Source organism: Rhinolophus sinicus, linkage group LG14 (genome assembly GCF_036562045.2).
Source record: "Rhinolophus sinicus isolate RSC01 linkage group LG14, ASM3656204v1, whole genome shotgun sequence".
In the NCBI taxonomy this organism is placed as follows: Eukaryota; Metazoa; Chordata; class Mammalia; order Chiroptera; family Rhinolophidae; genus Rhinolophus; species Rhinolophus sinicus.
The window spans coordinates 8,582,156-8,600,594 of record NC_133763.1 but is presented as its reverse complement, the minus strand read 5'-3'; the positions used below and the strand labels follow the sequence as shown (position 1 = coordinate 8,600,594).

The window sequence follows — 18,439 nt, the reverse complement described above, 5'->3', positions numbered from 1 at the left end:
GTTCAGTCATATTCCGCTCTGTGAAGTCAGCTTTATTAATAACTTTAATGGTATAATAATTTAAATTATTTCATAGATTTAAGCAAAAGAATGGGAGTTTAATACCTACATTCTGGTGAGCAAGTACGCTTTCTGTAATTTATAAATTTTAATTAAAGATTGGGTAATGAAAAATATTAAAAGTTAAAACAACTTAAGTTTTCAGTACACTAATATAATTTTACTTCGTAATACAATACAGCTGTCACATACAATGGCTCTGGTAAGCTTAAATCAGATTGCAATGGCCAAGAGGGCCAAGGAAGGGTTTATACAGTATTCAATAAGCAATAACATCTATTCAGTGCACAAGAACAAAATAAAAAGTACTAACCTAGGAACACAGAAAAAGAAGTCATTGTTTTTAAATTCCAGAAATAAAAATAACAGAATAGCATATGATTCATAAAAACCTGGCCCTATATTCTAAACTACAGTCCAATTAAAACATTTAAGAAATAGAAACAGTCTGTGTTTTTCTACCAGGTAAATATACCTGAGAAAGTTACCCATAGAGAAACAGGCTTTAAAACTCTTACCCACAAAGAACCTTCTACTGTGACGTTATGCAGATGTATCATGCACCTGACACTAAGGCATTTCCTACAGATTCTGTCTGCTGCTCAGCTGCCGATGGCAATCCGTCCGAGACAATATTTCATATAAATATCAAGCTCATTCGACCAAAGAAGCACAGTAATGTTTTAAGACCACCTGTTTATGTCCATTAGTATGTGAAAATCACAGTACACGAATTTGGAAATGCTTAACTTGCCCATAAATAATGTATATTATCTCCGCACAAGCTAAAAAAAGGTCTAAGCAGTCAGCCCAATAATGGGGAAAACAGACTACATTTTGACTAAAGGTACGTTAAAATTATAACTGCTGTGAGCGACAAGAATTAACAAATAAATACAAATAAAGAAAATTAAGTAGTTCTTCTGGCAGCAAAATTACATCTACCATAATAACATCTCCAAGCAACAAAAAAAAAAAAAAAAAAAAAAAAATTCAGAGCTTTAATGCAATGTGTGCTGTTTCTATAAAAACGCAGTGTCACTTTCAGATGTTTCTATATGACTAGATTTGTAAATAAGCAGTGAATTTCTTTTCATCCCAGTTTATTTCTAGTTCAGATTATAGATAGACCTAAAAATTAGGTTTTTTTCCAGTACTTTAATTGTATGAATCGAGATCTTTTTATTTTGAACAGTGATTTATTGTCAGTCTTAAACAACAAAATGAAATTCTAAAATTTTAACTTTAAGTGTTTAAAAATTCAGATGACAGAGCCAATAATTGGTAACAGTTTCTTTAATTTCATATTAAAGTCTAATTAAAAACACGAATGACTACCTGGCAATATATCTGAAAGAATCCGTGTTCTGTGAAGAAGAAAAAAATCATGCAAAATCCCCCCCACCCCACAAACACATAATCTTCTTTCTTATTTTGTATCTAAATTTGTAAAATGTTTATAAATACATGATTATCCTACACAATACAGATCTCCTAGAGCATTTCTAGAGGAAATTACAGTTTTGGGTCTTAAGGAATAAGACTGAGATGAAAAAGGGGATGAAAACAGTGAAATCTGAGGGAGGAAAACACTCCCACACAACAAGCACGCTTGTCTCTCTACGCAAGTTAGCGGTTACAGCTCAGTGCATGATTTTCAAGGCAACTACGAAATCAGAACACAGGCATTTCCACTTCCTAGAGTTAACGATTCTTTGAAAAGTTCTATCCATAAAGAATGGTTGGGGTGGTATTTTTGTTTTGTTTTTCCAAAATGCAACAAAGAATAAATAGGAAAAAAGTTTCCATCCCCAAATTCATACACACACAAGTTAGGTGGAACTGTAAGCCAGTTTAGACTGCCCACTGAAATCGAATTATTGGTACCACCAGAGGCAGATGCTACCCTAGCTGGTTCAAAATATGATCCAGGAAAACAAATACATGTTGTTATGCCTCAAACAACGGGGAAGCATTTCATTATTGTTTTAGTATCATGTTTAATTAATTCCTAAGATAAAGGACTTCTAGGATGTTATACCTTAATGGTATACCTGAATCATTACCAGCAATACAATTCCAAGCCACATGAAAGTAAAACCATCAGTAGAAAAACTCAACCTTACTGTAAAAGGAGGGAGAACTACTTAGTGGTCAATACTAATACCAAATGTATCAAGGCTGAGTTTTTGTTTGTGGAAGACAGAGTGGGGAGATACATAATACCCAATCAAAACCAGCCAGAATGCAGAACGGGGAATGAAAAATGTTAAAAAGAAAAGAAAAAGGAGGAAGTGGAGAAAGGAAAATGGAGCAGGGCCAGGTAGCAAAAGAATTACTGGATAGAATGAAAATAAAAGAAAATGAGGCCTTTGCATATGACTCTGTGTTTTCTGTCCTGTGTGTGCCTAGTAATTTACAAGGTAAGTGGCATATGGGTCACATTAGCAGGCAAGAATGAGCTTTCTGATGGATAGAGATGAAGGATTGGGGGCTAATGAAGTATTTTGTTTTCTTGTCTTTGTTTTTGCTTTTAATTCATACCTGGAAGCCTTGAATCCTTGCTAAATATTCCAGCTGTTTTGAAGGTTGTACTGGAGAACAAGGGGGAGTAGGAGAACTTCCTTTTAAACCTATGGCTTCAGCTGTAGGAGACGTTCCATTCATGAGGAGTTCCCTGGCAATTGTAGCTGAGCTATTCGATGTGGGAGATATACTGAAGAAAGAGCTGGAGGGTTGGTTCATATCTTTGGGTGACAAATAGCCTAGGGTAGTGCCAGAGATTACTTTGTGGCGGCTGGCTTCCATCTCTTGATAAACATCAGGAGACAAATGAAGAATTCCTTTCGGAGCTATAAATAAAATGAATGAACACTGTTATTACTCTTAAAATAATTGAAATAGAAATATACTATAGCATTAATGATTAACTCAGTGATCCCTTGGAATGGTAACAAAGCAATGAGAAACATTGTCCATCCAGCATCTTCCACGTACTTGCAGAGGCAATTGGAGTCTCCGTTTAGAGGTAAATAATGTATGTTTCAATATCCCTAAAATCAGAAGTTTAAAAAACATCCACAAAAGTGCTTTCAGTGGAACTTACATATGGTAGGGAACCTGTGGAGGGGGAAGGGTAACTGACGTGTGGAAATGCAATGGGGAATCAGATTAGGAATGTGTGGTGTATTCACCCTGCAATTTAGTATCATATGAGCACACAAAAGAGACAGGAAACCCCTAACACGCGTAGCAACTGAGACACAGCCAGCAAAATAAGGCTGGATCGGTCGAAATCATCTGAGCTACACACTATATACCCAATGGCCTACTGGTGCTCTCCTCCTCGTGATAATGTCCACAGACAACTCTAACTTACGATGACATCAAAAAGTGACAGAGGATCCTCTTCCTCAAACTAGCACTATCACCTATCTTGCTTATCTCATTATGGCACCACCATCTATCTGCTCAGTTGCCCAATGTAGACTCCTGGCAACCATCTTTGATTTACCCACAAACATGTAGTTACCATGTCCAGTCCAGAGTTTGTCCCTTCATTATCAAGTGCATCACAGTTCGAGCCAGGCCATGGACAGGTCCTGGTATCAAGAGGAGTGAGCCTGGGGCAGTGCTATCAGTTGGTGGGGTTGTAAATATACCGGGGGTGTCAGAAAAATGTCTACAAGTGGACACTTTGGTCAATGTTGCTCCAGCAGTAGTTCGCTGTCATCAGAAGTGTCTGGACGCTGATGGGAACCACTCTGAGCACCTCTTGTCATTGCAGAAGTTAAACGTGACTTGTATTCATCTTTTGTTATCGGTATATATTGAGTACTACAATTTTAATACAGTTTTCCTTTCTTAAAATGTGTACACATTTTTTTGGCACCCTCTATATGAGAAGCAATTTCTTTGACTACCATTTGTCTCAGAGATATTTGAAACCACATTTCTCGTTGCTTATTCTAATATCTTTGATCAGATAGTAACAATTCACAAGTCATATCTTTTAAAATTATTGATAAATTACCACTTTTGGAGAATGTGATCTGAGAGACACAACTTAACTCCCTTGCTCTTCCCTGCCCTCCACTGCCATTACATTCTTTTTTTATTATTATTAGTTTCAGTTTCTTCTGCCATTAAATTCTGATTCAAGACCTCAATGTTGTTTTTTAAAATATATTTTAATTGCTTAATTACAGTTGACACACAGTATTAGTTTCAGGTGTACAACACTGATTAGACCTTTATATAACTTGGAAGTGATCACCCCAATAAGTCTGGTACTCATGTGACACCATACACAGTATTACAACATTATTAGCTATAATCCCTATGTTGTACTTTATATCCTCATAACTATTTCTAAAACTGGCAATTTGTACTTCTCAATTCCTTCCTATTTTTCACCCATCCCCTAATGCCCCTCCCATCTTGCAACCATCAAAACGTTCTCTATCCATGAGTTTATTTGTTCATTTATTTTGTTTCATAGATTCCACATGTAAGTGAAATCATGGTATTTGACTTTCTCTGACTTATTTCGCTTAGCATAATACTCTCTAGTTCTATCCATGTTGTCGCAAATGGCAAGATTTCATTCTTTTTATGGCTGAGTAATATTCCTTTGTATATACGAACTACTATTTCTTTATCCAATCGTCTTACCGATGGGCACTAGGTTGCTCCCATACCTTGACTATCGTAAATAGCACTGCAATGGACATAGGGGTGCATATGTCTTTTTAACATTAGTGTTCTGAATTTCTTTGGATAAGTACCAATAAGTGAAATTGCTGGGTCACATGGTAGTTCTATTTTTAATTTTTTGAGGAATCTCCATGTTTTCCACAATGGCTGCACCAATTTGCAATCCCACCTACAGTGCATGTGGGTCCGCTTTTCTCCACAGCCTCGCAAACACTGTTGTTTGTTGGTTTATTGCTGGTGGCCATTCTGACAGGTGTGAGGTGGTATCTCACTGTGGTTTTAATTTGCATTTTCCTGATGATTAGTGATTTTGAGCATCTTTTCATATGTCTATTGGCCATGCTTATGTCTGTCCTCTTTGGAAAACTGTCTATTCAGCCCCTTTGCCCATTTTTTAATCGGATTGGTTTTTGGTGTTAAGTTGTATGAGTTCCTTATATGCTTTAGATATTAATCCCTTATCAGATGTATCATTGGCGAGTATCTTCTCCATTCAGTAAGTTTTTTCATTTTGTTGATGGTTTCCTCCACCATGCAAAACCTCTTGTTTGATATTGTCCCATTTGTTTATTTTTTTCTTTTGTTTCCTTGCCCAAGGAGACATATCCAAAATAATATTACTAAGGGCAATGTCAAAGAGTTTACTGCCTAAGCTTTCTTCCAAGAGCCTTATAATTTTGGGTCTTACATTTAAGTCTTTAATCCATGCTGAGTTTATTTTTGTATATGGGGTAAGAAAGTGGTCTAGTTTTACTCTTTTGCATGTGTCTGTCCAGTTTCCCAATAACATTTATTGAAGAGACTGTCTTTACCCCATTGCATATTCTTGCCTCCTTTGTCATAGATTAATTGGCCATATAGACGTGGTTTATTTCTGGGCTCTCTATTCTGTTCCATTGTTCTATGTGTCTGCTTTTATGCCAGAACCATGCTGTTTTGATTACTATAGCCTTGTAGTATATAGTTTGACATCAGGTAGCATTATATCTCCAACTTTGTTCTTCTTTCTCAAGACTGCTTTGGCTATTCAAGGTCTTTTGTGGTTCCATATATTAATAAATTTTAAGATTATTTGTTCTAGTTCTGTCAAAATTGCCATTGGTATTTTGATAGGGATTGCACTGAATCTGTAGATTGCTTTGGGTGGTATGCACATTCTAATGATGTTAATTCTTCCTATCCATGAGCACATAAATCCTTTCATTTATTTGTATCGTCTTCAATGTCTTGTAGTTTTCCAAGTAGAGGTCCTTTACTTCCTTGGTTAAATTTATACCTAGGTGTTTTATTCTTTTGGCTGCAACTGTAAATGGGACTGTTTTAATTTCTTTCTGATAGTTTGTTATTGGTGTATGAAAATGCAACCAATTTCTGAATATTAATCTTGTATCCTGCTACTTTACTGAATTAATTTATCAGTTCTAATAGGTTTTTGGTGGAGTCGTTAGCAAATAATGACACTTTTACTTCTTCCATTCCAATTTGGATGCCTTTTATTTCTTTTTTTCTTGCCTGACTGCTATGGTTAGAACTTCTAATACTATGTTGGATAAAGTGGTAAAAGTGGACGTCCTTGTCCTGTTCCCGATCTTCAGGAAAACTTTTAGATTTTCACTGTTGAATATAATGTTAGCTGTGGGTTTGTCATATATGCCCTGTATTATGTTGAAGTATATTCCCTCTATTCCCACTTTACTGAGAGTTTTTATCATAAATGGATGATGGATTTTGTCCAATACTTTTTCTGCATCTATTGATATGATCATATGATTTTTATCCTTTATTTTGTTTGTATAGTGTATCGTGTCAATTGATTTGTGGATAGTGAATCAACTTTGCATCCCAGGAATAAATCCCATTTGATCATGGTGTACAATCTTTTTAATGTATTGCTGAATTCAGTTTGGTAACGTTTTGTTGAGGATATTTGCATCTATGTTCATCAGGGATATTGGGTTGTAATTTTATTTTTCTGTAATGTCTTTGTCTGGTTTTAGAATCAGGGTAATGTTGGCCTCAAAAGAGTGAGTTTGGGAGCTTCACCTCTTCAATTTTTTGGAATAGCTTGACAAGAATAGGTGTTAATTCTTCTTTGAATGTTTGGTAAAATTCAGCTGTGAAGCCATCTGGTCCAGGACTTTTGTTTGTTGAGTGTTTTTTGATTACTGATTAGATTTTTGCCAGTAGTTATTCGGTCCATTCAGATTTTGTTTCTTCTTGAGTCAGTCTTAGAGGACTGTATGATTCTAGGAATTTATCCATTTCTTCCAGGTAGACCAATTTGTTGGCATATAATTCTTCATAGTATTTTCTTATAATCCTTTGCATTTCTGTGGGGTCAGTTGTCACTTCTCCCTTTCCTTTCTAATTTTAATTATTTGGGTCCTTTGTCTTTTTTTCTTGATGCGTCTCATTAGAAGTTTATCAATTCTGCTTATCTTTTCAAAGAGCCAGCTCTTGGTTTCATTCATCTGTTGTATTGTTTTTTTCAGACTCTATTTCTGCTCTGATGTTCATTATTTCCTTCCATCTACTCACTTTGGGCTTTGTTCTTTTTCTTGTTCCTTTAGGTGTAAGGTTAGATTATTTGAGATTTTTCTTGTTTCTGAGATAGGCCTGTATCGCTTTGAATTTCCCTTTTAGACTGCTTTGGCTGTGTCCATAGATTTTGGGTGGTTGTGTTTTCATTTTCATTTGTCTCAAGATATCTTTTGATTTCTTCCTTGATCTCATTGTTAACCCATTCAGTGTTTAGTAGCATGTTATTTAACCTCCATGTGTTCGTGAATTTTTCAGTTTTCTTCTTGTAATTGATTTCTATTTTTGTACCACTGTCATCAGAGATACTTGCTATGATTTCAATCTTGAATTTATTGAGACTTGTTTTGGGGCCTAACATATGGTCTATCCTGAAAAATGTTCCATGTGCGCTTGAAAAAAATATAGTCTGCTGATTGGGGGTGATATGTTCTAAAAATATCAATTAAATCCATCTAATCTAATGTGTCATTTAAGGCCGCTGTTTCCTTATTAATTTTCTACCTGGAAGATCTGTCCATTCATGTCAATGAGGTGTTAAAGTCTCTACTATTATTGTATTACTGTCAATTTCTCCCTTTATGTCCGTCAATATTTGCTTTATACGTTTAGGTGCTCCTATCTTGGGTGTGTAGATGTTTACAAGACATCTTTTTGGATTGATCTGTTTATCATTATGAAATGTCCTTCTTTGTCCCTTGTTCTAGCCTTTGTTTTAAAGTCTATTTTGTCTGATATAAGTATTGCTACCCCAGCTTTTTTTCTTTCAATTCCGTTTGCATGAAATAGCCTTGTCCATGCCTTTACTTTCTGTGTGTGTGTGTGTGTGTGTGTGTGTGTGTGTCTTTCTTCCGATCTGAAGTGGACAACACCTCAATGTTTCTTGTCCGGGCAACTGTAACAATTGCTAGCAGGTTTCGTTGCTGCTAACCCCCGAGTGTCCATTTTCCAAAATGTATCATATAACACAGTCCCCAAAGGATTCCATGATCAATAAATATGGGAAATATGCAAATTAAATCACGCGTGCACATGCAGGCGCGCGCACGCGCGCAGACACACACACACATACACACACACACACACAGAGTCCTACTACTAGGTTCCAGGCACTGTACTGACCTAAAGTCATGCAGTCTACCGGGAGATGAAAATGAAAAGGGACAACATAGTGTGGTTGGTGCCTCAGTAGAGACAGGTCCAGAGAGCTCAGGAAAGGAGCTCTCTGGACCCATTCTTGGAGATAACACTGACAGCAAATTTCAAGGGATGCGGAGAATTCAGCCAGGAAAGAAGAGAACTGAAGGCAGATGCTGGCATGAGAAACAGCAGGGACCAGCAGAGTGTATTCCAGGAAACCTCAGGCAGTTCCTTACCACTGGAGCATGGGGAGGGAGTAGGTAAGTGCAAAGGTGAAAGTGGAGGTAGGCAGGGGCCAAACTCCAGGGGACTTTATCCTGATGACATTAAAACATAAAAGAGCTGCTGTTCTTTTAAAGTAGTTTCTATAGCTTAAACTAGCATATATCAATCCTATTTTATGGATTGACTTTATGCCTTTGTGTTAGTTTTATAATTAGGAAGAAGTTTCAATAAAAAAATTTTTAAAGAAAACATATGCATTACAAAAAATACAGATAAATCTCACTAGCCAGAGCAAACTACTTCGCATTTTGCTTTGAAGATAGGATTTTAGTCTTTTTTTTTTTTCTATGAAACTTTTTCGCTACCTTGAAATAGTATGTTAGGACATAGGAATTCCCTATGAGCCTGTTGTGTTTACAAAACAATATACTTCTAGTACTGGTTTTAAAAATATAATATTTCATTACATGAATCGCTTCCTTAAACAATGCTGTACTGCTGGACATCTACTCTGTCTCCAATTTTGTGCAATTATAAACACAGTGATGAACGTTTTTGTAATTAACTCCTTGTTCACACGAAAATTTATTTCCTTAAATTAGAAGAATTGCTAGTCCAAAGAACATGCATTTTAGGGTTTCTGACAACTCCAAAAAAGTTGTACCCATGTCTCATTCCCATGTTAACATATGAAAGTGCCTTTTCCTCTATTTTTTTGGTATTGGGTATTATTAAAAAGCCTTTGCCACTGCTGGTACTGTAGATAAGTGGCAAAGGCTTTTAAATAATAATATCCAAACCAAAATAGGAAAAAAGGTACTTTCAGCCCCACCCCCTGAACTCTGGGTGGGTGACAGCCACTGGAGATTTGAGTTAAATCGCAAAGGCCAAAGCCTGAATCAATCATGTCTATGTAATGGGGCCTCCATAAAATACCCTCAATGATGGGGGTACTGAGCTTCTGCGTGTCCAACACATCCACGTGCCAGGATTCGTGCATTCCCATTCCAGGGACAGAAGCATCTGTGTTCCTGATCTTGCTAGAACCCACCCTGTTTACTGCTTCATCTCCTGTTCATTTCATGTCCTTAATAACAACGAGTGAGAGCAAGTTCAGAATCTTCCTGCATTCTGGGAGCCGTTCTAGCAAATCATCACACCTGAGAGAGCTGTAAGGACCCCCTGAATTTATTGCTGGCTGGTTAGAGGACAGGTGGCCATGTGAGACTTGTGACTGCCATCTGCCATGGGGCAGTCTCCGGGTGGTGTCAGAACTGACCTGAATTGCAGGACCCCCGCTTGGCGTCTGGAGAGTTGGAGGACTGGTTGGTTTGGGGGGGAGCGGGAATCTCATCCATTTGGAGTCAGAAATGCAGTTCAGATGCCAAAACTCATCCAACTGTACACATTAGCTACAGTTTATTATACTTCAATTATATCTCAAGAAAGTTACAAAAATATTTGCCAATGTGGTAAGTCAAATATCACATTATTGATTTCTGATTTTTTACTAGCTGCATAAATACCATACGCAATTCTTATTTAAATAACTTACATGTTATGACTAAATTCTACACTCATTTTAAGAAATCAAGAAACAGCATTACTTCAGTATTATTATTATACAGCAGTAATGGGCTTGCCAATAGCAATATTATAAAGCAACAAACATGCTCTCTCAACACCAAAGGAAGGCATTACATCACAGCATAAGAACTCATGCAGGGTTCTGGCTCCCTTATTTCTATAGTAAAGCCTGAGTTGACTTTCCTTCATGAATAAAGAAGATTCCTTTCTACAGAGCTCAATTAATACAACAGTCACTGAGAGAGTACAAAGACACATGTGGATTTATCAGTCAACTGCTGAATGATTTTCAACTTGAATATTGGTAAGAGAGTGCACGCATGGTCTCAATTCATTTAGGCTCTTCCTGTTGTACATTTAAGTTGCCTTTCAGTCGGGTAAAGATCTAAAAGTCCAATCAGAGAGTAATTTAGGGTATGCATGGTTAATGACGTTTAGCTTATTTTGTCAATTAGCTCCCCTGAAAAAAACTATACCAATTTATATGTCTATGAGCAGTATGTGAGTAAACCTGTTTTCCCACAATTGTCGAAACAGGTTTTAACATCCTAAGTTATTACTGCCCCTCTACAACATTGCACTGTTATATGAATCTCCATGTGTTTGATTACTGCACAGGATAAACTTTTTTTCATGAGACCACCTTAGGCCGGTGCTACTTTCCCATTGGCTCTGACCTCAGTTTTGCTCATGGACTTTGAAGAAACGCCCCGGCTCAGGCTTGTTCCTTAGTACATTTGCCCTCTATCTGAAGGTGTCCTGAACCCACTCTTCCATCATCTAGCTTTTGTCCCTGATTTTGGTTTTAATACTCCCATCTTGCTACTGTCTGCTTGAGACCACTGTACGCGGCTACACTGCTCATATAACACTGGCACCGGTCTAGCACCTGGCAGGCATTCTCTCACATAATCTCCACCAAAAGCATATAAAATGGGGATTCTTATGTCTTTACATTAGCGGTGAAAAGGCTGAACCACGCAGAAGTCATCAAAGCCAGCCAAGGTCATATGAATAGTAAGTAGCAAGACTAGAATTTGACTGCAGGTAGTCTGTCTCTAGAGCCTGGATACTTAACCACTGCGTTAACCACTGCCTCCCAAAAGAAGAAGTAGAAAATTAAATGCAATGTCCAGCCAGCTCCAAGCACCAAGGTTCAATCTCGGAAGCAAACTCCATGCCTGGCGTTTGCCCGGGTGGCTCCAGGGTTGACCGAGGTCATCATGGTTGTTCCAGAGATGGCCTCACCAAAATCTCTTTAAAACATATGATGTTCACACAGGATTTTTAAAGCCCAAACTTGCCCGGGGCTGTGACATCTTACAAAATGAGGACTGCCAGGTCATGGTGCCCATTTTACATGCTTTTCCCATTAGGTCTGTGCTTCTGTCCAATGCGCATGTGAACCCTCTGACACACAAAGCCTCCCTAGCGTCTTCCTGGAGCTCCAGCTCTAAGTGGGAGAGGTGTAGAGGACATTTTGAACTGAGGTCTCTTAAAAGGGAAGCAGACTTAGCAGGACCTCGCCTTTTAATGTTCACGAATGGCACGATTACAGAGGCTGAAGAACATAAATGCTGGACCCACCTCTCCTTTTCCACACAGCTCATTATCAACTTGGTCTTTCAGCTGCTGCCTGTGGGCCCCTTGTTCTGCCCAATTTTTAAGCTAAATATACACTACTGCAATGGAGACAAAAATCAACAATGCAAATGTGAAAGAAACTCTTCTGAAAATTAAACTAAACAAGGAAAATGCTGGCTGAAAGCAATACAATGAAAAGAAATCAAAGAAACAGCTCAATAATTTGTTAGAAGTTTCTTTGTAAGGTGAGTTGCAGAATCACCTTGGAAGGTAAAGTTTTCTTAAGCAGTGAAAATTTGGTCATCTCATACACGAGATTAAAACTGTTCTGGATTAAAAAGGAAACAGCTACATTTAAGAAGAGTCCTTATTAAACAAATGACCAAAATGATGTAGTTCAACATGCTCAAAATGCATAACTTAAATCACTGGTGAAAATTAACCTTGATCTTGCCCTAGAGTTGGATGAAAGCTCTGATTTTGTTAATTTCTGCATTTTATTGGTCCTTTTTTTTTGCTACATTTAACATGATGTATGTGAAGAGTTATTAATTTGGTGAACGCTTATGAATAAAATTACTGACAAGAATCTTTTTGGCAATATATCCAAGTCTTCTGGTGAGCACAGTTCTCAGAGGGCGAGGTACTCAGTCCAGGCCTGACCCCCAAAAGGCAGCACCTCAGGGCAGAGGCCTGGCAGGAGGCCATGATGGCACCTGGCACGGCTGAAAGAGAAGGTGCTGTGACTGTGTCACGGGTGTGCAGTCGGGAGGAGGGGGACAAAATGGTAAATGACACATTTTCTTTAAAAAATGAAATATACTAACAGCAAATTTCTTATCTTTTTCTTTTTTTTTTTAAATGAACTGGGACATGCCTTCGGAAAGCTTGTTCTACACAAACGTATACTTGCTTGGTACAGTGTAAAGAAAGGGGCTAGTCAGAGTTTTCAAATCAAATGTTGAATTATTTTTTCTTTAAAAGAGAGTAATAAGAAGTACATAATGACACAGGATAAGAACCTGGGAATGGTGAATAAATTCACACCATGCATCTCAATAATAAAAAACAGTCTCACTTAGTTGGCCTGTGTAGAAAAGTACTTTTGAAGCTCAACATTTTCAATAAAGACAGAACTGTGAATATTTCCACTGAGTAAGACAAAACTGTTGGCAGTGAGATTGAAGAGTGAGAGCAGCTTGTGAAGATAATGAGTCATGTTCAAATATTAGTTTATTTAAATGGGACCAAAATGCTGGTAAAAATAAAGATCACTCTTACTAGTTATCTTTCTTCACAGAAAACACCCATTAGTGACCATTTCCCTAAGAAAGACCAAAAACTGGATGATACAGAGGCCTGCCATATGGCACAAATGACCAGCATCTCTGCAGGAAGGAAGAGATCCCGAAATGTCTAACACAGCTGCCCCAACACTGCACCCCACTCTTCTTCTGCCAGCACCCTGAGCTCCCCCAACAGTGATAATTACAGCTCAAACTCATATAGTCCTAACTAGATAGCAGGCTTCACATGCAGTAGCTCAGTAATCCGCACAAAATCCTAGTTAGTCGAGATTATGAGTAACCCCCAGTTTACAGCTGAAAGCCGTGAGGCACTTGCTCAAAGTAGCAGCCAATTAGTGGCAAATTAGCAGCAAGCGTGGGGCTGGAACCAGGCACCTGGCTTTGGAGTCAGCACACGCATCGACCGTTTAATTGGCAAAACAAACAAGCACACATTCTTCTTTGCATCTATACATGTGAGTTCTGTGCGTATGGATTGTTGAAATATTCTACCACCGTAGCAGAGAAGAGGAACTGTCAAGTTACGGAGCTTAATATGAGGTGTTTACTCTTTTCATCTCAGACGTATGTTCTAGGCTCAAGGAGCCAGTCTCCCTCGAGGAGCATGGTAACAGACAAGATGGAGATAGGAGAAGTTACAGTTTTTATTAAAAGATTCTTATTGTGAAGCTACCCTGTGAAAGGGATATAAAAACAATGTGCTTGGCCGGTTTCATAATTTTACTTGTTGTGAGAAAGGAACTTCAAGTATTAGGTTTACACAACAGAAAAGCATACTTTAGGATGAAAGAACCCACATAACACTTTCCTTTAATTCTCCTTATGTGATATAAATTCTGACATAAGAACATATTACAAAGTAGTCTACATATTATTCAGAAGGTTACGAAGGATTCCACAATATTATGAATAAAGATGAACTGATTGGGACCATATAAATATTAAGTACTTAAACGACTTTAAAAAACGTCTCACATTAATAACAAATTTAATTTTTAGGACCAGGAAAGGGGAGGTCTAGTGAGACAGAAAACTCAGACAGAAACCACTTTGGTTTAGCCAAACACACAGAAAGAACTGTTGTCCCACTCTTACCCATGCCGCCGAAGGCCAAGAGGGGGCCCTGGGCCCTCAGGAACCTGTAAAGAGGTTCCCAGCATCCCCGCTGTGGCAGTGTTGGAGAAGAACGGGTGGGGCGCTGCGATTTTACCCCACCCCGGGGTGTCAGTGGAGACCACATCGGGAGCCAGGATGTCTACTCTTGACACAGTCAGACAATGAAAAATTATTCAGTGCTAAAAAAAAAAAATGAGCTCTCAAGCCATGAAAAGACGTGGAGGAACTTTAAATGCATATGACTCTGTGAAAGAAGCCAATCATAAAAGGCTACACATCTACAATTCCAACTACATAATAGTCTGGGGAAGGCAAAACTACAGAGACAATAAAAAGACCTGCGGTTGTCAAGGGTGAGGGGAGGGAGGGAGAGATGAATAGACAGAGCCCAGAGGATTTTTAGGGCAGTGAAAATATTCTACACAATACAGTCATGATGGGTATGTCATTATACATTTGTCTGAACCTATTAAACGTCCAACACCAAGAGGGAACCCTGAGGTAAACTATGGACTTTGAGTGACTAGGATGTGTCAGTGTAGGGTCATCCTTTTTAAAAAATATACCATCTGGGTGAGTGATGCTGACAATGGGAAAGGCTGTGCATCTATGGGGACGGGAAGGGACAGGGGAGAGATGGGAAATCTCTGTAGCTCCCTCTCAATTGTGTTATAAATCTAAAACTTCTCTAAAAAAAGGAAATATTTTCTTAAACATAGCAATTTTTTTTTTTAAAGCCTGACGTTTTGTATGAGCACAAAATGTCACAAAGAAAAGAACAATAGTCCGAGTTCTAGACTGACGCCTGGCTATCTGAGTTCGAGATGCAGCAGCATGGAGCCTCTTAAGCCTGCTTTCCTCATCTGTAAAACGAATTAGACAAGAGGAACTTGAAAATCTCTTTCAGCTCTAACCTTCTGTGAATCATCTTAACACAAACCAGAAAGCTTGGAATAAAACAATAGAGTTGAATAACATCACCCAAAAAGCCTGTTGAGTGTTTTTAAAAATGAACTATTACTAAAGTTTTTTTTTACATCTTAAGAAAAATCATGTAATACAGATGGTTTTTCCATTGTTAAAACAAACATTTCACATGCTTTCTCAGCCATTTTACTGTTTTTACATGATCCACCCAAATATTAAAACTGGTATCTGAAACAATAGTTTGGACAGTTTCCATGTTATGAAACATTTTTAAAAAATGATTCTGGTACACGATATAGAAAACATTCTTTCCAGAAACTATGTACTTAATTTTAATGGAATTTCTTTTTAAAAGCATTATTCATTTTTGTCTTAATTATCAGCAAAGTGATATATTTATTAGCAATAAATATGTTGTCTAGTGGCAAATGCAGACCCTGGAGGCAGAAGACACAAGTTGCGGTCTTCAATACCCCTAACTAACTCAATGTCCTCTGGCAAGGTGTACAATCACCCAAGCCTCTATTCCTGTTTATAAAAGGAGAGGCTGGACATTCTCCAACTTCTCACATTTAGGACTTCATGTCTTGTTTTTCCTCTACGCACTTCATGTTTCGAGGATCTGTCTTTTAGACAGACCACACTTCCGCAGTAGCGGGCAACTTCCTGTTCCTTTCACCAAAGATTGCCAATCCGAGATTCAGAACAGCTTGAGATATGAATTCAGATATAATTCTAACCAGAGCAAAGACATCTACTAAGAATGAATGCATCATTTCTATTAGATTGTTGAAATACCAACAATGACACCTATTATTCCATCGAGTCCAGCAATACCAAGCTGAGAACCATGGGTCTAGATGACATCTAAGATCACCAAAACAATGGGGGAAAGTGAACATACTGTTTTTTGTGGGGTTTTTTTAAATTTTGTTCAAATATTTTGCATGGACAATGTCAGGTACTGTGTCATATGATTTATTTTTTAAATAAAAAAACGACTGATTTTTTTTTTTTCCCCCAAATAACACTTGTTCCATTTTTTAAAAGTTTTCCCTCCTTTTTTCAGGGGGGAGGTGGTAGTTAACCATGTTTTTATCTCACAGATTAACTGGCTTTTCAAGAAGCAGTTTCAACTTAAAAAAACTTTATTGGAATCACCAATAATACCAAAAATTATAAATGCAGTCCATAAACACTTTCTGAATCAATTAAGAACAAGTGCTACATCCATTACACCCAGAAGTTTTAGGGAGTCTGTTGCCACTGCCTCCAACCACCAGTCCCCTGTTGCTTCTTTTAGTGGATGCTTTGACCACCCTTGCTCGTCTTACTTCCCTTGTCAAAGGGATTTTTCATCTTTTCAATTACTTATACTCCATGTAATATGGCCAGAAAGATCACAGACCAAGCACTTCTTCATTCACAATTGTTTTAAACAAACAGAACTTTAAGTGTATTTATGATAAAACTCAATAAAGACGCAATGATTAAAGCTGGTGCATGAATAGTCAGAGGAACAGAACAGAAAGTTCAGAATAAAACCGAATACATACAGAATCTTAGTATCTGATAACAGTCAAGTCTCAATGTGGTGGGGATTAAAATTGGATCCATACTTTCACTGTAAGTACCAGATGGATCACAGATTTGAAGACAGAAAAATAAAACTATAAAAGTTCTGGAAGATAACGTAAAAGAATTTTTTTGTAATCTCAGAGTGGGGAAGGCATTATTAAGATTACAAATGCTAACAAAAGACTATAAAAGAAAAGATCATTCAAATACATTAAAAAGAACACCAAACTTTAGAAGAAAGTTCCATCATAAACAAAGAGAACAAGATAAATATCAAGCAGTATTATAAAGCACACACACATACACAGTCTTGTCAAATAAGAATAAAAGACCAACTACCTAATTTGAAAATGAGCAACTGATACACTATATCATTGACACAAAATGTATAGAAATGGCTCATAAGTGTACAAAAACTACTCAACCTCATTCACAGCGGACTGAATGCCATATAGGTTGAATACACTGACTACCGTACTGCAGTCATCAGACTGGCACAGATCCAGAAGTCAGCACACGCTGTGGGACAAGCTTGGGGGCAACAGGCAGTCTCACCTACGCTGCTTGTACAAAGGCGACTGGTAAGTCTCCACTGAGCAGAATCTGGCAACGTCTACCAAAATTATAAGTGCAACATTCTTTGACTCAGTAATTCCATTGGGAGGAATCTATCCGACAAACATACTAGCACACAGGTAAAAGGATGTATGTGTGAGGCTTTACACAGTAGGACTAGTTATAACAGAAAAATACTGTAAACAATCGAAATGCCCACCAGTTGGAAAGTGGTTAAACAATAATAAACTTCTATACTTATTAACGTAGAAGGATCTTCAGGACATATAGTTAGGAGAGGAAGAAACCTGTACAACAGTGTGTCTGGAATGCTAGGGGATAAAATAATAAACATAATCTGCATTTGCTAGTACACACACACACACACACACACACACACACACACACAAATACTACAAAAGAAACTAACCAGCTTTAAGTTACTTGCTTGGGGGACAGGATGGAACGTGTCCTAACGGGGACAAAAGTAGGGGGAAATTTTTCACTTTTTTGCATTTTTTATTTTTATCCATCAAAAAAACTAAGTAAAAATAGAAAAGAAGATTAATGATATAATGGAATTGGAACTAAACTTCAACTAAATTTACCATCGAAAATGAGATCAATGGAACAACAGTGACTTAAACATTTTCTGCTTCTAGCAGTACAGAGCACTAGATACTCCGAAGGGCTCTCCAGCTCTCCCACCACAAACCAACTAGCAGTATCTCTTGTAAATCTAAACTTACACATACCCCATAATTCATAAATTCCACGCCCAGCAACTCTTGGGCATGTACACCAGGAGACATGTTCAAAATGTTCAAAGTACTATTTTTGTAGTAACAACATCCTGCAAATATCCCAAAGGTGTTATCAATAGGAGAATACATAAATCGAATATACAATAGTCACATAATGGATGAACTACTATACGAGTAGGTAGCAAAATAATCTTAAATCACAATGTTAAGTGGGTGGGGGGAGTTCCAGAAAACACACAGTGTAATGCCATTTTTCTGATGTTTAAAACAAGAAAAAACCAAAATGAAACGAAACAAATACTGAAAGGACTCATACTTGTTTGATAAAAGTATAAGAAACAA

The 18,439-nt window shown here is 37.6% G+C and overlaps 1 protein-coding gene across 26 annotated transcripts in view; it reads right to left on the bottom strand.

The window, feature by feature from the left end:
• The window catches only part of STAU2 (staufen double-stranded RNA binding protein 2), a 223,520-nt gene that overhangs the window by 106,763 nt on the left and 98,318 nt on the right, over positions 1 to 18,439 (bottom strand). For 24 of the 26 annotated variants that reach the window (XM_074319223.1, XM_074319221.1, XM_074319237.1 and 21 more), the window contains one exon: positions 2,605 to 2,912. In XM_074319223.1, coding sequence (XP_074175324.1) covers positions 2,605 to 2,912 — 308 coding nt within the window. Of the gene's footprint in view, positions 1 to 1,239; positions 2,913 to 18,439 lie in introns of those variants that run through there. The other 2 variants (XM_074319236.1, XM_074319235.1) reach the window with 1 other exon arrangement.